Source organism: Balaenoptera acutorostrata, chromosome 17 (genome assembly GCF_949987535.1).
Source record: "Balaenoptera acutorostrata chromosome 17, mBalAcu1.1, whole genome shotgun sequence".
In the NCBI taxonomy this organism is placed as follows: Eukaryota; Metazoa; Chordata; class Mammalia; order Artiodactyla; family Balaenopteridae; genus Balaenoptera; species Balaenoptera acutorostrata.
Genome location: NC_080080.1, coordinates 68,829,496 through 68,854,674, shown reverse-complemented (window position 1 = coordinate 68,854,674; position 25,179 = coordinate 68,829,496). Strand labels below are relative to the sequence as shown.

Genomic DNA, 25,179 nt, shown 5'->3' with positions numbered 1-25,179 from the left:
CCAATAAAATAGACAACCTGGAAGAAATGGACAGATTCTTAGAAATGCACAAACTGCCGAGACTGAACCAGGAAGAAATAGAAAATATGAACAGACCAATCACAAGCAATGAAATTGAAACTGTGATTAAAAACCTTCCAACAAACAAAAGCCCAGGACCAGATGGCTTCACAGGCGAATTCTATCAAACATTTAGAGAAGAGCTAACACCTATCCTTCTCAAACTCTTCCAAAATATTGCAGAGGGAGGAACACTCCCAAACTCATTCTACGAGGCCACCATCACCCTGATACCAAAACCAGACAAAGATGTCACAAAGAAAGAAAACTACAGGCCAATATCACTGATGAACATAGATGCAAAAATCCTCAACAAAATACTAGCAAACAGAATCCAACAGCACATTAAAAGGATCATACACCATGATCAAGTGGGGTTTATTCCAGGAATGCAAGGATTCTTCAATATACGCAAATCAATCAATGTGATACACCATATTAACAAATTGAAGGAGAAAAACCATATGATCATCTCAATAGATGCAGAGAAAGCTTTTGTCAAAATTCAACACCCATTTATGATAAAAGCCCTGTAGAAGGTAGGCATAGAGGGAGCTTTCCTCAACATAATAAAGGCCATATATGACAAACCCACAGCCAACATTGTCCTCAATGGTGAAAAACTGAAACCATTTCCACTAAGATCAGGAACAAGACAAGGTTGCCCACTCTCACCACTATTATTCAACATAGTTCTGGAAGTCCTAGCCACAGCAATCAGAGAAGACAAAGAAATAAAAGGAACCCAAATCGGAAAAGAAGAAGTAAAGCTGTCACTATTTGCAGATGACATGATACTATACATAGAGAATCCTAAAGATGCTACCAGAAAACTCCTAGAGCTAATCAATGAATTTGGTAAAGTAGCAGGATACAAAATTAATGCACAGAAATCTCTTGCATTTCTATACACTAATGGCGAAAAATCTGAAAGTGAAATTAAGAAAACACTCCCATTTACCATTGCAACAAAAAGAATAAAATATCTAGGAATAAACCTACCTAAGGAGACAAAAGACCTGTATGCAGAAAATTATAAGACACTGATGAAAGAAATTAAAGATGATACAAATAGATGGAGAGATATACCATGTTCCTGGATTGGAAGAATCAACATTGTGAAAATGACTCTACTACCCAAAGCAATCTACAGATTCAATGCAATCCCTATCAAACTACCACTGGCATTTTTCACAGAACTAGAACAAAAAATTTCACAATTTGTATGGAAACACAAAAGACCCCGAATAGCCAAAGCAATCTTGAGAACGGAAAATGGAGCTGGGGGAATCAGGCTCCCTGACTTCAGACTATATTACAAAGCTTCAGTAATCAAGACAGTTTGGTATTGGCACAAAAACAGAAATATAGATCAATGGAACAGGATAGAAAGCCCAGAGATAAACCCACACACATATGGTCAACTTATCTTTGATAAAGGAGGCAAGCATATACAGTGGAGAAAAGACAGCCTCTTCAATAAGTGGTGCTGGGAAAATTGGACAGGAACATGTAAAAGTATGAAACTAGAACACTCCCTGACACCATGCACAAAAATAAACTCAAAATGGATTAAAGACCTAAGTGTAAGGGCAGACACTATCAAACTCTTAGAGGAAAACATAGGCAGAACACTCTATGACATACATCACAGCAAGATTCTTTTTGACCCAGCTCCCAGAGAAATGGAAATAAGAACACAAATAAACAAATGGGACCTAATGAAACCTAAAAGCTTTTGCACAGCAAAGGAAACCATAAACAAGACCAAAAGACAACCCTCAGAATGGGAGAAAATATTTGCAAATGAAGCAACTGACAAAGGATTAATCTCCAAGATTTACAAGCAGCTCATGCAGCTGAATAACAAAAAAACGAACAACCCAATCCAAAAATGGGCAGAAGATCTAAATAGACATTTCTCCAAAGAAGATATACAGATGGCCTACAGACACATGAAAGAATGCTCAACATCATTAATCATTAGAGAAATGCAAATCAAAACTACAATGAGATATCATCTCACACCGGTCAGAATGGCCATCATCAAAAAATCTAGAAACAATAAATGCTGGAGAGGGTGTGGAGGAAAGGGAACACTCTTGCACTGTTGGTGGGAATGTAAATTGATACAGCCACTATGGAGAACAGTATGGAGGTTCCTTAAAAAACTACAAATAGAACTACCATACGACCCAGCAATCCCACTACTGGGCATATACCCTGAGAAAACCATAGGTCAAAAAGAGTCATGTACCAAAATGTTCATTGCAGCTCTATTTACAATAGCCAGGACATGGAAGCAACCTAAATGTCCATCGACAGATGAATGGATAAAGAAGATGTGGCACATATATACAATGGAATATTACTCAGCCATAAAAAGAAATGAAATGGAGGTATTTGTAATGAGGTGGATGGAGTTAGAGTCTGTCATACAGAGTGAAGTAAGTCAGAAAGAGAAAAACAAATACAGTATGCTAACACATATATACGGAATCTAAGGGAAAAAAAAAAAAAAAGGCCATGAAGAACCTAGTGACAAGACGGGAATAAAGACACAGACCTACTAGAGAATGGACTTGAGGATATGGGGAGGGGGTGGGGTGAGATGTGACAGGGTAAGAGAGTGTCATGGACATATATACACTACCAAATGTAAAATAGATAACTAGTGGGAAGCAGCCGCATAGCACAGGGAGATCAGCTCGGTGCTTTGTGGCCGCCTAGGGGGGTGGGATGGGGAGGGTGGGAGGGGGGGAGATGCAAGAGGGAAGAGAGATGGGAACGTATTGTATATGTGTAGCTGATTCACTTTGTTGTAGAGCGGAAGCTAACACACTATTGTGGGGCAATTATACTTCAATAAAGATGTTTGAAAAAAAAAATCAAAATAAATTTACTGAAACTCAAAAAAAAAAAAAAAAAAAAGAACCTGCTATATAAAAAAATTAAATTTATTTAAAAAAAAGAATGATTTACAATGGGTGTTGAGCTAACACCTGTGTCTTTAATATAGTAATAAAACTCAATACAGCTTCCTTTTAATCTTCCATTAACAATTTTGGTGGTTCACTAAAGACCTGTTTTTCTTAACCTTTATAAAATACTGATCTTTTACTGTCATATTCTAATTCACTTATAATTTCACTGAAGTTATTTTTTCTGTGACTTTTAAAGTTATTTTATGAATTCTGATAAAGGTAAATAAGAATTATTCTACTTAATATGGAAAAATAAAACAGAAGCTAATGTTATCTTTAAGGCTTTTTAAAAAAATTGTGAGACTTCAATAAATGTTTATTCATTAGTCTTTTCCTTTCCCTTTTTTTAGCCATCGTATTGCTTTTCTACTGCTGTTGTAACAAATTGAAACAGCACAAATTTATTATCATACAGTTCTGTAGTTTAGAAGTTAAACCATGCGTCTTCCTGGGTTAAAATCAGGTGTAATAGGGCTTCATTCCTTCCTGAAGTTCTAGGAGAAAGGTGTTACCTTGCCTTCTCCACTTTCTAAAGGCTGCTGCATTCCTGGTGCGTGGTCCCTTTTCTACATCTTCAAAACTAGCCGCGGTGTCTCATTTCTCTCTAACTGCATCCCGGAAAAGCGGTCCACGTGTATGAAGTCCCGTGATTAGTTTGGGGCCACCCAGCTCATCTGGATAATCTCATCTTAGCATCTTTAACCTTAATCATGCAAAGCCCCTTTTGCCATGTCATGTAACATATTTAGAGGTTTGAGGATTAGGATGTGGACATATTTGGGAAGCCATTATTTTGCCTACACAACCATTATCCAAGTTCAGATGGTATTACCTTTCATACCTTTATCTAATTCTTCAGGCTCCTGCCATTCTAATTCACCCTTCAAAATGCCATATAGTAGGCCTGGCTGGTTCCTGCTCAATTACCCTTCAGTAGGGCAGTGTGACCCATCCTTCAACTCCTGTGAATGTTGGGTGCTTATGGACTCACCCTTCTGCAGAGGATGGTTTCAACTCAGTGGGAGCCATCCTGCCCAGAGATGCCTGGGTTCACCATCAGCCAATGACTGACTAAAATAAGGCTCTGAGTTGTTGTTTACATTACAGAGCTCCTTATGGGATAGGCTGAGAGTAGACTTTAGCTGAACCCATATCTTTGCCTAGCTTCTTCCCGTCTTCTCCTGCTTCCTTCAGTCTCTTACAGGTTTCACTTAAAAAAGACCCCCATCAGTAAATCACTTGGTTAGCCTCTGGTTTTAGGGAACCCTACCTAGGGAATCCTGCTAAAAAATTTTCCGTGACTCCCTGCTACTTCACAAATTAAGTCCAAATTTCTAAGACTAGAATTAACAGTTTCCATTTTTTCTTTCAAATCTATATCTTATGCTTTATTTTCCTCTTTTTCTCTACTCAGAGTCTGTGCTGTGCTGAAAAAAGGAACACTGTAAGGCAGCCAGACTACATTACTTCCAAGTCATATTTTTTATTTATTTCCACATTTTTGCTCATTGTCAGTCCCTCCCCTTTCTCCAACTGTTTTCCATCCTTCAAGCTCCAGGCTTTCAATATCTTCATATATAAAAAATTATATATGCAGTTATTCTTTGATCAAATGATCCTACTTCTATGAGTCTATTCCAAGGACACACTGGCAAAACTATAAAAAGACCAATGTGGGTGACTATATATTGTTGTGCTACTTTAATAGGAAAAGAGTTGAAATAACTAAATGTTCATTGAAAGAAGAATAACAGATAAATTATAGTACTTCCACTGTAGAGTACCATACAGCTATAAAAATGAAAGAATATCTCTGTAGATAACTATAGAGCGATCCCCAGGATATATTGTTGAATAAAAAAGGCAAGGAAAAGAAGTGTGTTTATAGTGTGCTATCATTTATCTAAGTAAGTGTAATGAAAATATAGATGCATATTTGCTTATATTAAAGCCAAAACAACAATGGCAGAACCTGCAGTACTGTAAAATACACACACACACACACAGTTACTTTTTAAACGTTACCTATGGGAGAAGGGAAGGAATAGAGAGTAGGAGTGAGGAAGGTGTAGAGAGGATAGGAGTAGAATCTTGACTTCTTAGAACTTTATGTGAGACTTTGGAATCATTTAAATATTTTATAGAATTTTTAAAAAACAAGGTTAAATCTTAAAACAGTGATTTCTAAGAAGCAAAAGCAAATGAAACAAATAAGCACAACTGTATTTCAGGTTGATGGCAAAACACACTGAGGTGAATTACTCCAAGTCATTATAAACACAGTCATTTGATCGTTCTCTAGTGGGGTGTACCCAAGGCCCAAGGGAATAGCATCAGCTCTTAAACTGTTTTTAGTAATTGTATCATTAGTGATACTGTTGATATTATTATAAAGAGACTGTTGTGTGTGCTTTGTGTGATATAGCAAAGAAGTAATTATATTGATATCCTTAAGAACCAGAATTTTTGGCATAGGGGAAAGGAAATACAGATATAAGATGATAAGTTTAAGTAACAATCCTATATCCTGATTTGAATTGAAAGTATTATTCAGAACTCATAATATTTTTCTATTTTAAAAACAAAAATAGACTATCTACAGGCAGTAAACTCAACTAGAGCCCAGATATTGTTTTCTGAATATTTTTCTCCATTAAAAGGAACCAGGTCTCTTTGGAAAAATGGCTGAATCTAGATTCGCAGCTGAGAAAGTACAACTTGAGTCTGGATATCATTTAGCACCAGAAGGTACAGATGAAATCAAAGAATGATGGAACATGTTAGAAGGACACAGGAACCTCCTTGCAGGAGCTCCTACTAGGAACATTAAAGCCTAAAAATAATGATAGTAATGTGTTATAGTCTATTGAATGAAATAAAATCCGTTAAGTCCATAGTGATATACCTATGTACATATATATACCTACCTACATACCTACATACCTACATAAGTGGAGGTGAGGGAGAAGCTCTTTCTCAGAGTACCAACAAATAAATTTAGACGGAATGGTGAAATTAGAAAATCACAGATTGGCAACCTTCATAGTAACTAATGAAGACAAAGGTCAGCAAAGAGTGTTAAAATTAGCTGATGAAATTTTGATGAATTACAGGATATCTACATAGTCTTACAGTTAGTACTCTAGAAGGTACTTAATAATTGGTGAGAGAAAAGTAGCTACTTTACAATGGAGAAACATGGAAGACACCCCCTTAACCAAGTGATCACCGTTGTCGTCATTAGTCCTGGGACAAATCAGCATCATGTACCTTTTGATATGAAAGGAATACATCACTTCTGTGTTATTCTTGCCAAAAATGTATAACTTGAATATAATCATGTGGAAAAATTTGAAAAACAAATTGAAGGACCTACTAAAAAATAACTGGTCCTTGTTTTTAAAAACGATGAAGGTCATAAATGTCAGAGAAAGACTGAAAACTGTTCCACATTAAAGGAGATAAACACATGACAATTGAATGCCATACATGATCCAGGATTTCTTTTGTGGTGTGCAACATTATTTGAATAATTGGGGAAATTTAAACAAGGTTAGTCTGTTAGTATTATATCAGTATTAATTACTGGTTTTGGTAATTATAGTGAGACCATATAAGAAAATGCCCTTCTTTGTAGGAAGTACACCCTGAAGTATTTATGGGTAAAAGAGTATTCATATCTACAAATTACCTTCAGATGGTTCTGGGGAAATTATGAGTGTGTGTTATGTATAAATATGTATGATAAAGCAAAATGTCAACTAACAACGTTGACCTTATCCCATTAACAATATTTTGGCAATCTGGGTGAAGGGTATATAGGAATTCTTTTTTTTTTTTTCCCTCAACTTTTCTGTAAGCCTGAATTATTTCAGTTTAAAACATAGGTATTTCTTAGACCTGTCCACTATTACCAACCCCAGAACAGTGAGTACCCCGTGTATTCAGATTCTAGTCTTAAAATATATTTCCAACTAAAAAGAATCATAATCCCTTGAAATAATGGTTGCTTCCAGGTCAGGAGCAGAAAGTGTACAAAATGAGCCTAAAATATCTTACCATGCCAGAGGTAAGAACTATGGAGGACCACTAGGATGGTGTCAGAGGAGCTCAGGAGCCGGCTTAAGTAGTCTTCTACTGGAAAGAGTTACGAAAACTTGAACATGAATACGAACAATAACTGCAATGCAGTGAATCATACCTAACACTTTAAAATCCATATGTTCATCCAAAGAATTATTCATCTTTAGCAGGTGCTAGGGGACCAAAGTTACCATTTTAAAAAACTGGTAAAAGTAAAGGGAAAGAATGAAACTTTTAATCTTCCTTTCCCATTTAAATCGTACTTCAGAGTAACCAAATATTTGATGACGGGAAGTTTCTCTTTCCAGAAGTAGTCCAGCAAATAAGTGAATATGGAATTATAAAATTAGACAATTACCGTTTATCAATTCCTAGTGAATTAATGGATCTAAGCAGTAATCTCAATGCTGCCAAAATCACTAAAGAAGAGTCAAGGGGATGGTCTGTGCCTCCAGATGAAACCAAGCGTTCTCTCTGAAGCAGTATTGGCAACAACATCAACTACAACAAAAACACTTTATCCTGAACTAACTACGAATTTACAGCAAGTACAAAGGGCAGAGGGACATTTTAAGCCATATCACAGGGATGCGAAGGGCAAAACCAGACTCTGGAAAACTCACAGGACAAACAACTCGGGTTTTCTGAACCACAGCGACAGCAAAATTACAAGACAGAAAATGAGACAGAGGAAGAGAATGCATAGATTAAAAGAGGCATAAAAGACTGTTGATCAGTCACAACCTACCAAGTCTTGCTTAGAGTCTGATGTGTGCCAACTGAGATAATTCCCTGAGATAATCAGGTAAATTTGATGACTAATTAGATATTTGATATCAGAAATATTCTTACTTTATATTTAGGTGTGGTAATGGTACTGTATGTGTTTACAAAAAAAAGCACTCTTACTTTTTAGAGATTACATACTGGACTATTTACAAATGATATGATACATAGTGAATGGGATTTACTTCGAAATGATCTGGGCAGAGAGGGGTGATGTGGGTGGAGATAAGGGTGAAGTGAGTTTATCCATGAATTGATAATTGAGGAAAGTGTGTGTGGGTACAGAGGGGTTTGCTTTACTCTTCCTTCTACTTTTGTATTAGCGTGAAAATTTCCATGATAAAGAGTAAAAATTTTAGATCATGGGTAGGAGGGTGCAGAAGATAGTGAAGGAACGGAGGGGAGATAATATTGAACACCTATTAGGGTTAGCAGATATGCTAGGTGTTTTTGATATGTTATTGAATTTAGTTCTTGTACCAGTCCAGTGAAGTGGTTATGCTTTTCCTGTTTTACAAGTAAGGAAACTGAAGCTAGAATGATTAAGTGATTTGCTGAAAGTCTCAGAATTAGTATTAGTGGAGATGGAATAAATACTCCCCTGCTAGCTTCCGATTCTTTATCTGTCTGATTCCAAATCCATGCTTTTCCCTAGCACTATATAATGTGTACTCCACCGTAAAAGGGGAAAATCTGAGAATGAGTTTAATATATTATTTTAACAACTTTATTGAGATAAAATTCACATAATAAAATCTACCCTTTTAGAGTGTACAGCTTAGTGGGTTTTAGTATATTCAGAGAGTTGTGTAACCATTACTTCAACCTAAATTTAGAACATTTTCATCATCCCCAAAAGAAACCTCATGTCTACTCCCCATTCCTCCTAACCCCTTAGCCTAAGACAACCACTAACGTACTTTCTGTCTCTTTAGATTTGCCTATACTGGAAATTTCATATAAATGCAGTCATAAAATATGTGGTCTTTTGTGACTGTCTTCTTTCACTTAGCATAATGCTTTCAAGGTTCATTAGTGTTGTAGCATATATCAGTACTTCATTTCTTTTTATTGCTGAATAATATTCTATTGTATGGATATACCACACTTTGTTTATTCATTCATCAATTTGTGGACACTGGAGTTGTTTCCGCTTTTCAGCTATTAAGAATAATGTTTCTATGAACATTCATGTATAAGTTTTTGTGTGGACATGTTTTTTAAATTTCTCTTGGGCATATATGTAGGGAATGAAAATGCTGGAACATATGCTAACTCTATACTTAACTTTTTGAGGAACTGTCAAACTATTTTGCACAGTGGCAGCACCATTTTACATTCCAACCAGCAAGTATGAGGGTTCAAATATCTCCATATCCTTGTTAACACTTGTTGTCTGTCTTAAATTACAGCCATCCTCCTGGGTATAAAGTAGTATTTTATTGCGGTTTTGATTTACATTGCCCTAATGACTAGTAATGTTGGTAATACATATTGAAACATTGAATCATACATTATCTTAATTTTGTCATTCTTTTATTCACTCTACAAATGTTTATAAAGTACTTTCTATATGTCAGACCTTAGAAAAGAAATGACAGTTCATCTTTTGTAAGTGTAGGCAACAGTTGAGAATCAGGAGGAGACAGGAGATGTAACTAACTAAGGAGTGAAAATATATCTGAACTAAAAGAGAAAGACGCAACTAATTGAACTTCAGTTAATCTAGCAATATGGCATGTGCATTTTTAACTTTTACTAGATACCGCAGAATTTCTCTCAGAAGAAGTTGTATTAATTTATACTCCCAGCAACAGTTTGTACTAATATCTATTGCTCCTGATCCTTGCTAACACTGACTGTCATCAAGTATTTTAATGAAAAATGGTTTCTCATGGATTCAATTAACAATTTTATAATTTTTTAATAGGATTGAATGCCCACTTGTCTCTTTTGCTCATTTTTATTGCCCAGTTATTTTTCTTTTCTTTAGATTTGTGTGAGTTTATTATACATTCTGGATGTCAGCTCTTGTTGTGTGTCTCAAATCTATTCTAAAAAATTTAGGCTTGCCATCACTTTTTAAATAGTACCTTCTATTAACAGAAAATTTTAACATTAACTTGTAATGTTTTAAGAAATTCTTTTCTACTTGATATCATGAAAATATTACTGTTTATTTTCTATTAAAAATTCTGTTTTTTATCTTTAATCTACTTGAAACTTTTTTTAATATGGCAAGAAGTTGGAACATATAAATTTCCTATAACTATTTATTGAAAAGTTCATCATTTGTCCATAAATATGCATGCTTCTGTCACTTATCTTGTTTCTAGGGCTTCTATTTTCTTCTTTTGGTCCGTTTGCTTATTTCTCTTACTCCATTGGGTTTGGAATTGCTTTGTATTTTAGATTGATATGAGAGAATTGACATCTTTACATTTCTGAGTCATTGTATCAATGAACAAAGCATGTTTCCACTTAATTAAATATTATAGTGTTTTATGATAAAGTCATATAGTTGCATTCAAAAAGAGCATGCAGATTTTTGTTAAATTGATTCCTAGGTACATTGTCTTTTGGGCTATTATTGTCAATGGTATCTGTTTTTTTTTTTTTTTTTTTTTAAAGGATTTTCTTATTTATTTATTTATTTATTTATTTTTGGCTGTGTTGGGTCTTCGGTTCGTGCGAGGGCTTTCTCCAGTTGCGGCAAGCGGGGGCCACTCTTCATCGCGGTGCGGGGACCGCTCTTCATCGCGGTGCGCGGGCCCCTCTCCATCGCGGCCCCTCCCGTCGCGGGGCACAGGCTCCAGACGCGCAGGCTCAGCAATTGTGGCTCACGGGCCCAGCCGCTCCGCGGCATGTGGGATCCTCCCAGACCAGGGCTCGAACCCGTGTCCCCTGCATTAGCAGGCAGACTCTCAACCACTGCGCCACCAGGGAAGCCCAATGGTATCTGTTTTATAAGTTACATTTTAAAACTTATTGGCATATAGGAATGAATGTTATTTTTCTAATTTTATCTTAAATTCAGTAAGCTTGCTGAACTCATATTAATTTGTAACTTGTTTCTGAATTCTCTTGGTTTTTCTACATAAAAAATATATGTGAATGATGATAGTTTTGTTTCTTCTTTTCCATTAAGTGATGAGACTGATATGGGATAACCACATTAAATATTCCTGTTAGAGAAGGGAAATAATGAGAGGTTTATAGAAATTCCCGGTTCATAGCAGTTCTTAAATCTTGCTGGGCAAATGTCATCAGGTCTTCCTGTCCAAGGGGTTGGGAGGTGTTCCTTAATTAAGCCCCAGTTCTGTTCCCTGGGAGTGGAAACTGGGTTCTCTGGGAGTCCCCATCTGTTGTTTTCCACAGCTTCTGGTTTCTTTCTTTTTTGGTAACCTCTTGGCCACTCCTGAAGAAGGCTTTGGAAGAGATGCCTCTGAGCAACTTCCTCAGTTTTCTTCCTTTGTGTAGAAAAATGGGTCCCCGAGAGCTGTTTGCTTCTTGAATAGTCTCAGTCCCTTTTACTTCAGGCTGTTGCCTTTGCCAATTCAACTATCCCAAATCATGTTTGGGTTTCCTGTGTATATGATTCCTGTCTTCTTCTTGTGCCAAAAATCACATCCACAGTTCTTTTCAAGACATGCCTCTCTCTCTAGATTTAACTGCTGGTCTTTTAGATGTTGCAAAACAACATTCTTAATAGACACCATCTTAGTTTTTTTCAGAGGTCTTAATGAAGGGTCTTATGGCAGCATCCTTGATTTTTTCTTTACCCTGCTGTATAGCACAGGGAACTATACTCAATATCTTGTAATAACCTATAATGGAAGAGAATGTAAAAAAAGAATATACATATATATATATATTCTCTCTCTATATATATATCTGAATCAGTTTGCTGTACCCCTGAAACTAACGCAACGTTGTAAATCAACTATATATCAATAAAAATTTTTTAAAAAATTTAAAAAAAGAGAGTTAAAAAAATTGTTAATCAGTGTTGTCCATGAATTTTTTATATGATTTTTAGACATAAAGATACCTCATAATTCACCATTTTTTATTCTTTGAATTATGTTTAATTCAATCAGGACAGATTTTTGTGCTTACTTTATTGAATCATTGTGCTAGTTATTATGGAGGAAAAAGGAATTTAAGACATGATTCCAGCCTTCCATGAACAGCTTGTTTTATTAAGATGAGAAAACATTTGAGTAACATGGAATATAATCAAATGTTGTGCTGATGACCAGTGGTCAGAGCTGTTGAACTCACTGTGGGTTAGCCAGCGGGCGCAGGCTGCTTGGAGAGAGTAGGTTTCCTCTAAGGTAGCTACTTCTTGGATAGGAGAGCTTCCTATTAATAGGAAATATTAAGCAAATCTGTGACCGTTGGAGAATGTTTGACTACTAATGCTTTTCTTATTATTTAAGCGCACTTGTTTAAGAATCTGAACACTTAGGGACCTCTAGCCTTAGGAGGGCAAAGGAATATGTATTTATACATTTCTAAGGAATCATTAGGATTTACATTGTTTAGCACTGAAATTTTAAATGTTTTATTTATCCATGTACTTAAAATATTTTCCAAAACTTGTATTCAGTGTGAAGTTTTAAAATTTCTTTTGCCATGTACTGATGTTTGTGGAACTGCTTTCTTCACTGAAATCCTTTCATAAAGATTTATGGAGAGATTTTTACTTAGCTTAATCAAATATAAGTAATAGAACCAAAGAAAAATCTGCTATTTTGCTCTATTACAAGTAAATGGACTATATTCAAGAATTTTTAGAGATATAACATTTTCATAAAGGAGTAAATATAAGAAAAGCTTTGTACATTCTGAAAAATAAAAATAGTAGAGTCCCACTTTTCACCTGTAAAATATTCACTCCCTAACTCCTCTGACCCTATCTGCAGCTCTTTGTATTGCTTTGCTCATCAGCTATTTCTCACTAAATTTCTGCTGCCAGCTGGAGTTAAACAGGCTGCATATCAAACTATTTATCCTTCTCTCTGTGCTCTACTTTCCAATAGCAGTGGCATCTATCATTTAATTTCCCAGTAATCAACCAAAAAGTTATTTCTGATTCTCTGCAGTTCTCAACTTTATGATCATTCTCAACTCTATGATCATTCTCAACTCTAAATCCTGTTTCATTTTTTCATTTATAATGCCTAAACTCACCCATTTCTGTTGTTACAGTGGTCAGTTTCTTTGTCCCAATTCTTATTAAGCCCAGTTCTGTCCCATTATGTAGAGATTGATAATACTAAATTAATTATCCTATCTTTTTAATATACTCTCTGTAAAATGAAACTTTATAGAATGAAAACCTGTACTATCAATTCCCTGTTCTGTTACTCTGCCCATATTGACAACCAAGCATCTGTTCTTACCTAACTCACCCATTCCTGCTGTTCTGTACCATTTTTTTCCCAGTTACCTCACATATTTAGAAGTAGTTTAAATACAGCCCACGTCCTTAAGTAATTGTGTCTAGCATATGTACAGAATTGTGTGGTTTAACTATGCTTCTTACTATTTCATTTGATACAGTAGGTTTTATAATTTGTATCATGACCATTTTACAGTTGGAGAAAACAAAATTCAGAGAATAAGTAACATTTCAAAGTCACACAGGCCAAAACTGATTCTGAAGCTGTAAATATGTTTATAGATTTTTTTTTCTAGAACATGTCTTTTCCTTAATCTGCTCTTAAATGCAAATATAGGTTTAAAGTTTAACAGTATTGCTGTTAATTTTAATTCTTGTGCTTCAAATGATATTAAATTGTGGCAGATGAATATGCCTTTCGAGTAATTGCAAAACATTAATTTGATTGCATGATTTCATAGCTGCAAGCTTTGATTTCCTGGCTTTGGGAATATAAATACAGAAGGATTTCATATTAGTTGCTACATTATACAAACACTAAAATTTATCTGCTACATTTTCATGTAGGCTGGGGAATCAATATTAAGATATCCAACTACTTTCTGTCGCTTATAATCACTTGGATTAATGTTCATCAAATATGTCTTAGTCACATTTCACATATTGCTTTTGGTGTGTATTTGTATGTTAATTAATGCTATATTGTATATATTATAATATTGTATTTGTATAATATTTGGGGGAATTATAAAGATTCAGAAAATCAGATCTAAATTTTTAAGGAATTGTTCAAGACTCTTGTAATATTACAAATTAAAAGCCTGTGTTTCTCAGATCAAGATGTTTTAAAAATACATTTTTTCTCATTTTAAGGCAAGTACATATTTCTCAGAGAATATTGAAAAGACATGGAAATCCCAAAAGAAGAATTAAAATTACCTGCAGTCCCTCCATTCAGATAAAACCATTAAATTTTGGTGTTACCATTGTTTTTCCCAATTTTGGTGTTTCCCATTGTTTTTCAAGCAGTATCTGGCACATAGTAGGTCATAATAAATATAAAAGAATGAATAAATGAATGGATTAGTCTATGAATGCTGGATTGATGGATTATAGTATAATCTGACAGTTTTTGTTTGTTTGTTTTTTATTTTTAAAATGCAAGTGCCTGACTTAAGCTTTGATTGCTGAGGCATCCACTTCAAAGGTGACTGTCTCTGATAAACTGCTGCAGAGATCCAGGTCACTTCCCCATACTGCGGCACCTTTGTTTTAGAGTTCTTAATTGATTTTAATTACTGACGATTTATTTTTTTCAACTGGCCACTTTTTCTTTTTCTCTTCCTGCTTTAAATTTCCACTCTCTTTTAAAGTCGTGAATAAAGAGTGAGCCCAAGAAACCCTTAGTCCCCACCTTTCACGCCAGTAAAAGCAGAAACCCAGGCCTGTGCTTGCTCTCTTTCTCTCTCTCTCCCCCTGAACCTCACTGTGTGACGCCAGGTGTAGTGTGTAATTTCCAGGTTCTATAAGTAATAAACCTTTACTTTTCCAAGTTTCCTAGTGGTTATTACTGAAGGGTGTCTTGCATTCATATTAAGAACCACAAGGGCCGGTCTGATAACAACATTGGCTATTGGTAGGCTGAGACTGGCACATGGATACACACCCATATAAATTTTTTAAACAAAAATTAGATCATACAATACGTATTGCTTTTTAATCTGCTTTTTTGCCATGTACCGAGATACCCATAGCAGTTGCATGTGTTCAGTATTCGTTTTAAATTATTAAATGATTTAAATATTTAAAATACCATTTTAAGAGCCCCATCACATCCAAGTCTATGCAAAGAGTTGAGCATTTTTTTGAATTGTCATAGCATGCCCATCATCGATAGTGCTCTGCTTCCAACCTCTGCTGGATTTCTAGAAGTCCAAAATGCTTTGCAGTTGGAGGCAATGCATCCTTCCAGCCCTGTCTCTTCTTGACTCTGTTCCCTGACTCCACCTCAGTTTCCTCCATACTTGAGAAGTTATGTATCATTTTCTAGCAGCACCTAAAGCTCTTTCGCCGTGTGGGCCTTCGCGCACACTCCTTCCTCTGTCACAGATGCTAATCCTGCTCCTCCAGCCTGAGAACAAACATGCAGCTGTCCAAACCAGAGATTTCATTTCTGGATCCTTTATCACAGCGGCCTTCACGAGTCAGCACAAATCCTATAGAGTAAGTCATCTAGTAGAGATGGAGAGGACTGAAATTTTAAGTCAATTCAGAAAGAAAAAAAGGAACATTTTGATTTGAGGAAGCAGTTTAAAATCTACACAAGATTATTTCCCTGTTGTCCTATTAATGGGAATATGTAATCTAAGGCACAGAAATTCTTTTCTTCTCTTCAGGAAACAGTGGCGTTTAATTCTTCTCTTCTGAGACCCCGCGTAATTGGAGAGTGGATTGGCCGAGAAGAGAATGATGCTGATCCGCTGGCCGCTGAGATGCTACAGCCCCCAGTTCCAAGAAGTAAAAATGAACAATGGGACAATGAAGATAACAGCTCTAGCCCTGCAGGAAGGTGAGATGAGATGTCTTCTAAGATTCCGAATATTTTAATCATTTAAGGCAAAGGGGAAATCAAGTGCACGATTTTGATGAAATAACTCGGCAATTTTATGTAGAAAATTGTTACACATAAGATAAAAATTAATTTCTCTGTTTTAAAATTAGAGTTTTATTAGATTTGCTTTTATTATAGATTTGGTTTTGATTTTTTTTTCTTTACATCTAAGAAGAGTATCATCTCTTTGTTACTAAAACCAAATAGAAAAATAATTTCAGGACATAAACTGTCAGTTGAGACCTACTATAATATTGGACGGGGCCTACTATATTATTGGGCTGACTGTTAAGATTGGAGAGGGAGGACTTCTGATGTACCATAAAGATCTAGTTATTCAACAAGAAGAAAACTATTAAATGTATGATGGACTACAGAAGGTGGAGTTAGATGGAATATAGAGAGAAACCTTTAGTTTAGAGTTGATGATTATGATTGAATATAATTATTACATTCTCTATGTTTAATTTTTGAAATTATTCTTGAAACTATTGTGATTTGTGAATTTGAAAGTCCCTAATTCATTTTACTCAGCCCTATGATGCTCAAAATGGTGTCAGAAGATTTGCCTTAAGTTTCCATATGCTGGTAGAAGTGGGGTAATTTTGAAAAGTCTAGATCATATATTTTGGAAAAAGTATCAATATATTCAGTGTAGCCATTTCTTGTAATACTAACTGCAGTGAGTAAAATTCGAAACAAAAATGAAGACTTCTACAAGGAAGTTGGAGTGAAAAAGCATTATCGAGGCATGGCTTACACGATATTGAGAAAAAATACTCATGAATTAAAATGTGACAGGAGCTTAGACTTTCTGTGAGTGTTACTAGCTGACCACCACAGAAGAGTTTTTCCTATACACAGCATAGCCACAGTAACTTTGTATTTCCTACATTAAATTTAGCAGCAACCAATAACTATTCTTTCTCAAGGAGAAAATTGTATTTTCTACAATGTAATAGCTTTCAGGGTTTTTTTTACTGTGACTTATCACTTGGCTGGAGGGAAGGAAATTCAGAATACTCGTTAATGTGCTTCAGGCATATAGAAAATTGATTCTATTTCCATGAGAAATAACCTTTAAATTATTTAAATAGTTGAAGTGTACTGTATAAGGAGAAGAAAAGAATTTCTAAAAATCCATTTACCTTCTTTTGTGAAATGTCAGATCAATTTTACCTGTCAATGAGGGTAATTTTATTTCTAACACTAGACTTATGAAACCCACTAGACCTTTATCTTTATTCATTGCTAGATCTTTAGTTCTTAAATATAAAATAGAGAAATTTTGACTTTCATTTTGCTTTCATTTAGTCATAATAATAAATAGGAGCTATTTGTTGCAAATGTTAGTGCTTCTGTTTTCTTCCTGGCTGCAGTGAGCTCTTATTCCCTCTTGAATATCCAATAAAGGAGAATCTTTCCTGCAATCCTGGTCAAATCCGTTACCCAGAAAACTTAATCCATGAAGATCTCACTCAAATATTTGTTTTGAAAAGTTGTTTTCAGTTTTATTTTTCTCTATCTTTAAATTATGAGTTGATATATTACCTATGAAATGAAGAAAGTGGTGAAATCCTGCCCAGATGCCCCATTAGAGAAAAAAAAAGAATGCATGCTTTCTGAACTAAATTTAAAGGGTAGCAATAAAGTACAGGTTAGGAACTATATCCCATCCTCTAATATAAAACCAGGATTTCTGAATTTATACCAGGAACTCACATAGCATTAGATTTGATTTGAATGAATAAAAACAGATTGGGGAGCAATTTTTTAATGACTCTAGAGTCTATAACTAGAGTATTAGCTTTTGCCCTAAAATAGTAATGATCTTGTCATTTATAACTTAACAGTCTTAAACATTAACAGACTAAATGATATTCTAGACTCTTGAAAGAGAAGACTTAATTTTCAAGGACGACTTCTTCCGTTTTTCTCTCCCCTACTGGGCCTGGCGCATTGCCATTGTCAGTAGGCATCTGTTATGTGAGTGAAGGAGGCACATAGGAGGCCGTGAGTAGACATCTGATTAATAAAACTTTTTTATAAGAAGGGTTGTTTATAGTCTATCTTAACTTTTTATCTCTTTTCCTATTATGGATTTCCCTCTTGTTAATTGCTCAAGTCTTATTTGAATGGCTGTTACTACAACACTCCATCTTTAGTACATAACCAACTTTCCCGTTCATTCAGAACAATACATACATGATTGGCTGGACTTTCACCATTAGATTAGAGAAGATTAAATAAATGGTGTAGTAAACTTTGAGATTCTTATGGGTAGCCTTTGAGCCACGATTCTTTCCAGGAACTTTTTTTTTTTTAATGATATACCTTACCTGAACTTTTTCCTTAGGTCCTACAAATACAACATTGTGTGAAGAGGGTCAGCAACTTTAGTATACATAGCTGTCACCAGAAGGGTTAAGTGCTGGTTAAAACGAAGGCAATTATGAGGGCAATATGGAGAAACTAATAAAATAAGACAAGAGCTACTAACATGGAGTTCATGACCCCTACATGATCTCTGGAAGGACTCAAGAGATCTATGAGTCTCTTGAAATTATGTGCAAAATGTCCCATGTGTGCAAATGGACATTTTCCTGCCACATCTTTCTTAGATTCTCCAAGAGCTTCTAGATTAAGAGAGTTTAAGAAAGAAATTAAAGCATCTGAGCAAGAAAAGGAAGAAGGATTCATAAGGGAGAGGTGAATGTGTTAGGGAATGATTGCTGGCTTCCTGTGATCATCATGTACTACCAGTTGGCATCAATTGCCATGGTTTGTCTAGCCATTTAGTGGGAAAGCATATATATTCATTGTACATTTATAGTTATTGAAATAATCACACATTGATAATATAAATGTAAATAAAAATTGAGTTAATAAACCTATATACTTCTATTTTGAGCCATCTTAATTCGACTTCGCAATAGCTGATAATAGATTTCCTAAAATTACTTGCTAAATTATAATGTGAATTTTTAAATAGGCTTATCAAGCCTTGAAAGCCTAACGAAGCTCCTCTAAGCTGAACCATTTTATTAAAATAAGAAAAACATCAATAAATATTATAGATCTTGTGAATTGGCTTTGTTCATTAAGTGAGCATTGTTATTAGATGGTAAATAATTATGTTATTAGATGGTAAATAAAATGAATAGAAAATCTTACAACTTAGAAATATATATTAAATATTAAAAGCTAAATTCACTTCCCATTAAGAAGTGTTCCTTTTCATTAAAGCTCATAATTGCTTCTGATATATCTGTTAACAAACCCTAGAAATGTTCCCCTCCTCTTAGAGCTCCTCTCTTGGCAGCAAGAGACAAACAATCAACAAGCAAATATACGAATTTATGACATAAATTCAAGTAGTGATAAGTGGTATGATGGAAAATAAACCAGAACAAGAAGGAAGAAAATGGATGGAGGGCACTCTTTAACATAAGAAGTCAAGAATAAAGAAGTAACCTTAATATTGTCTAAGTTTGGCTATTGTGGACATGTTAGAAAATATACAATACATGTGGCAGAGACTAAAACAGACTTGGTAATTTAGGAATATTCTCACATACAAATTTTAAGCACAAAGAATATTGATTAATCAAAAATGATTTTGCTAAAGTAATCAAAGAACAGAAACCTTAAGAATATCTAAAACATACAGAAATTGGATCTTACGACTTACAAATTTATCTTTAAAACCAAAAGAAGTATTGATATGTAGCTAAATCATGTGTTTCAGAATATTGATGAGGTCATTTTAATATATTCAAAATTTGTTCTCATTTATTTAGGAATTCATTCATTTATTTATTTAGGAAATACATATACTAATTCAAATAATTATTTTATGAAACACATTGCTAGTCATCTTTGGACTCATAGACTCATAGATGGACTCTTATTATTAGACAGGCAACATTTGGGATTCAGTCAGTGTCTAGTTCTTATAGCCCAGCACTATCTTCATGACCAAACCATGTATTTTAATGAAAACACTTGCTTCAACCTTCATGAAATGGTCTTGGTCATTGTCAGCTGGTGAATGGGAGTTACAAATTTATTATCTACCATTTGTTTCTCATTATTCACATTCCAATCTGTTTTTCCTTCTTTTGTTTCACTACCAACCTTTCCATTTCCTTGGATTTTCACATCTCTCAAGTTGGAGGACTCAGATTATATCTACTTAAATTAATTCTTATTTTTTATTTAGTGTGTTAGAAAAAATGAGGTTCAAAAAGAAAGAGTGAATTTGTTAAATATTTATTGAGCATTAACACAAGGTGATGTGCTGGGTGCTGGGTGAGACCAATATGAAAACAAAAATCCTAGATTCAAAGTACTTGCTTTAAAGCGAGGAGCATGACAAGGACATGCGTCTTATTTCTGCAGCTCAGTGCCCACAATGCCTGGTACGTAGCAAACACTTAATAAATGTCTGCTAAATAAATTATAAAACATCACATTTAGACGTGAAGAAAAAAAGACAGAGCTCTTTTGCATAAATCAAAATGAAGTGATTAAGTGTGAAACTTTTTGTGATCTCTTCAACAACCTGGGCCTTAATAAAAGAGAACCCTTTAATTTCTGATTAGAGTCAAGAGAAAGGGCACAGATTTGTCTATTAGGTTGCGATGGTGAACTAAACAAGCTTAGGAGATAGTTCAAGAGAGGAATCATCCAGTTTTCCACCAAAGAGAGTACATATGGCCAGATAAAATTAATACTTACCAACTTGTGTTCAGCGTCAGAGTGTGAAACAAAATGGAGCAAGGTCAGGCCCCCTGGAAGAGTGCGGCCAGGAGGAAGAGGGCAGATGGTAGAAGGCAGGCCATCCAGTGGGAAGAAGTGGAGGGCATGGCCACTTTAAACTGTCCTTTTCCAGCTGATCCTGGTTTAGAAACTAACCTTTTAGACCAAAGCAAAATGGAGTCCTAGAGTGTATTGACACCAAATTGAAATGTAGCTGCTATTCCTTTTCATAAAGACACTTTTTTTTTTTTTTTAAGAATTGGCTTTTTATTATTTTTTATTTTATTTATTTATTTTTGGCTGTGTTGGGTCTTCGTTGCTGTGAGCGGGGGCTACTCTTCATTGCAGTGTGCATGCTACTCATTGTGGTGGCTTCTCTTGTGGGTGTGCGTGCTTCTCATTGCGGTGGCTTCTCTTGTTGCAGAGCACAGGCTCTAGGCGCGTGGGCTTCAGTAGTTGTGGCACGAGGGCTCAGTAGTTCTGGCTCGCGGGCTCTAGAGCACAGGCTCAGTAGTTGTGGCACATGGGCCTAGTTGCTCTTTGGCATGTGGGATCTTCCCGGACCAAGGGTGGAACCCGTGTCCCCTGCACTGGCAGGCGGATTCTCAACCACTGCACCACCAGGGACGTCCCAAGATATTTTTTTATTTCCTTTCTCTGTTTGTTGGGATGTGGGATGTTACTGCTCAAGAAAAGACATGTAAATATCTAGGATGCTGCCCATTGTGTTCTTTGAATATATAGTGATATTAATTACCAATTAGTAGACTGCTGTATGTGCTTTACATATCTTAACCCATTTCATCCTCTTGAGAACATTACTATTATCCCTATTTTAGGAATAAGGAAACTACGTCCCAGCATGGTTACATCACTGTCCCAAGATTGGATAGTTATTAAGTGACTGAGCCAGGCTATCTTGCTCCAAATTCCGTGTGCTTCAATGCTTTGCTATACAGCCTTTCTTCAGGAAGGTATTCTAAGAATCCTGTTATTAAGATTCACGTTCAAAGTCTAAATAAGGGGACCCGGAAATCTAAGTGCTCTGAGAAAGACTCCAAACCCCACCTCTTCCCACCTACTCACCACTTGTGTGCATTAAGACCCCTACTTCCCAGTAGCAGGACCCTATTTTCTCTCTAATGATGCAGTTTTCACTTGTGCAATCCACAGGAGAAGAGGGAGGTGTGAACCTTGCATCTCATTCCTGCTTACAGACCTCGCTGTCTGTCTTCTCCCTGAAATTATCACCAGTCCTGAGTCTCATGTTTTCACACTGTGGTAATCTTCCACCTCTTCTTGTATCAATAATTTACCGAATCCTATGTCATCTCCTTTTCCATGAATATTCAAGCATCTTTCTATAGCTATTTAGTGGGAAAGCATATATATTCATGACACATTTAGAGTTATTAAAATAATCACACATTGATAATGTAAATGTAAAAAAAAAAAACCTAAGCTAAACATGAAACTACCGTATAACCTAGCATTTGTACTCTTGGGCATTTATCTCAGAGAAATGGGAACTTCCACACAAAAACATGTACATGAATGTTCATAGCAGCTGTATCTTAATAGCCAAGAAGCTTAAAACAGCCAGATGTCCTTCAATGGGTGAATGGTTAGATAAACTGGAGTATATCCATGCCATGGAACACTACACAGCAAAGAATAGGAATGGACTTCTGGTACACAAAACAACATGAATGAATCTCCAGGGCATTATACTGCATGAAAAAAGCCAATCCTAAAAGATTACGTACTGTGTAGTTTCACTTATATAACATTTCTTGAAATCACAATATTATAGGAATGGGGCACAGACTGGTGGTTGCCAGGAATGAGCGAAGGGGAAGGAGAGTTATAGAGGGAGGTGGGAATGGTTAGAAAAGGACAACACGAGGAAACCTTGTAGTGTTTGAACTGGTCTGTACCTTGACTGTGGTGGTGGATACGTGATACACAAACCCACAAAAATACTGAAATAGTCTAGAACTAAATACATAGAGAGGCACGCACAAAAGTGAGTCCAATTAAAATGGGAACCTGAATAAGATTGGAGAATTGTATCATTGTCAGTATCCTGGCCGTGATATTGTGCTATAATTTTATAAGATGTTACCATTGAGGGACATTGTATAAATGGTGCACAGGATCTCTCTATTATTTCTTACAACTTCATGCAAATCTGTAATTGTTTCAAAGCAAAAATATTCAAGTAGAAACATAAATAATCTGTTGGAAACCACCTTGAGATTTTTGACAGTCCTTCTGCCCCAACAATCTGTCAGCAAAGGGCATTAGCGTCCCTTGATGATCCTTGCCTGAGCAGTCACTGTGTTGGTGGTTAAAATGGTGGTTTTCTGATTCCATCATTCCTTGTGCATTTATTAAATAGCCTTAACTTGGGGGAAAGAACAAGCTTTCTCTCCACCCGTTTCTCTTTATCTTCTCTGTCATATCCAGCCTAACTCTGAGGTGAACAGTGAGGTGGAGCTGACTGATCTTTGCCCACTGATGACATACAATGCCATCTTGCCACTTCCAACATTCTCTTAGACAGTGTTGAACCTGGCCCTTCTATTAAGACCGCTTGAAATGTTTTGATCCATGCCCTGAAACTTACCTGGTTGGTTTTTTTTTTTTTTTTTTTTTTTTTTTAACCAAGTGCATGTAACCTCCTCTTGCTCATTTGCCTTCTCTCCTGGACCTTCTTTCTGAGCCCCTTTAGAAAGGGTTAATCTCTCCTTCCTGCTTGAGAGAGACCTCCTTTTCATCATGTCTTTTTCCTTCATGAGGTGACATTTGCCGTTTTCTTCCTTTGGGCAATTATATGGAAAGAAATCAGATTATAGGAAAGAGAAGAACTTTGGGACAATTTTTAAAACTATAAATGGTTGCCACGTGGACATGTAAGTTTTCCCGTCAGACACTGTCTTAGGAAGTTGGGGGAGAGAGCCATGAAAGACTGGCTCCTTTACCCAAAGGAGTCTGGCTTTATCACAAGGGAAACTCTTCCAAATTTGCAAAGACTCTTTTAGACTGGAGGGCACTGAGAGTCATTTAAATGCCAATTCTGGTTCCATCCCTCCTTCTACCCTGTCCTACCCCCAGACCTAGGCAACATGAGAGGACCAGTGAGGCCATTTATTTTAATTATGTACAATTAAAGTTTTCATTAAAAAAAATTTATTATAGTGTGTTAAAATAGTTATCCCATTACATGTGTTTTGCTTGACATGCATTCGTTTTGTAAATCAGGGAATTTTATATAATGATCTGAGCTTCCTACCTCCTCTAAAAAATTAGAAAACCATTAACAGTGGGCTTTAATTCCCACATGGCAACAATTGTTAGGAGCCAATTAGTACCTCCTCCCTTAAATGGGGCAGGGGTTTGTCATATTCTTCAAGTATTCCAGTCTAGGAAATTGTTAATGAGGTACCGAAGGATATCTTAGAAAGAAGACAGTCTGTATTTCCATTATCCTGGGGGAAAATTTTACTAATATGTGCATAGATTTGCAAAGCAAAATAATTGAGTGAAAATTTGTTTGTCGATTTTCTTTAGTTACCACAGCTAATTGATGATGTTATCATCATTGATAATTAACATTTAACTATTTCTTTAGCTTAAAGGTGGAGCCCAAGACTAAAGGATTAAAACAGCAGCAACAGCAGCATAAGAAACTTCTGGCAGCAATGCTCTCTCAAGATTCGTTTGAGTCTGTCCATAGCCCCACCCCATCGGTAACAGAAGAAGATATTGATGATGAAGATGATGCAATGGAATTGCTGGGTAATTTTAAAAATTAATAATTTCTCTTTTTCTTCTCTGGCATTGTAAAAGTGCGTAGTGGTTAAGAGATTTTTAAAGTTTTGAGTGGTTTTGTCTTAGGGGAAAGAAACCATTTAGCACACACTTGCATTAGACTTTCATGGAGTTGCATGCAAGAGTTAAGTTGAAATCACCTGAGCTTGTGAAGTATTTATTAGACTGTATTTTGTGCTTTGTATATGCAGCACTTACCTTCTGACTACTTAATCAAGATTTATTCTCTGTGCACTTGTGATACAAATTCAAGTTAGTCTGCTTTATTCTCCTATTATGATTGCCTTGATCACATCTTTTGTCTATAAAATGTATCCAGAGTACATATTTCAGCCCGCATTCCAAGATGTCTCCCTGTTGTTTCAAGGATGTTTTAGAAAAAGCAAGTTAAATTTAAGAGGGCAGATAGTAAATTAATGTTTTATGTCTTTCATAAATGACAGGAAAGTTGGCAGAGATTTCAGTGTTTTTATAGGCTCATTACTTTCATGAAAGTTTTATACATAGGAAATCTTTTATATCTTTTAATGAAGTAAATGTACATTTTTGTTTCATCAGAAATCTCTGCATAATAGTTTTTTTAAATTGAACTTCCTTTTGTAAAACCATTTTTTCAAAAGAAGGAAATTAAATTTTATTTCAGAGCGAATTAT

The 25,179-nt window shown here is 35.6% G+C and overlaps 1 protein-coding gene across 1 annotated transcript in view; it reads left to right on the top strand.

The window, feature by feature from the left end:
- Positions 1–24,510, top strand: part of C17H8orf34 (chromosome 17 C8orf34 homolog) — a 115,138-nt gene extending 90,628 nt beyond the window's left edge. Inside the window, 2 exon segments of the mRNA XM_028167192.2 lie at positions 15,717–15,889; positions 24,327–24,510. Of these exon segments, the coding sequence (XP_028022993.2) occupies positions 15,717–15,889; positions 24,327–24,510 (357 nt within the window).
- The last annotated feature ends 669 nt before the right edge of the window (positions 24,511–25,179 follow it).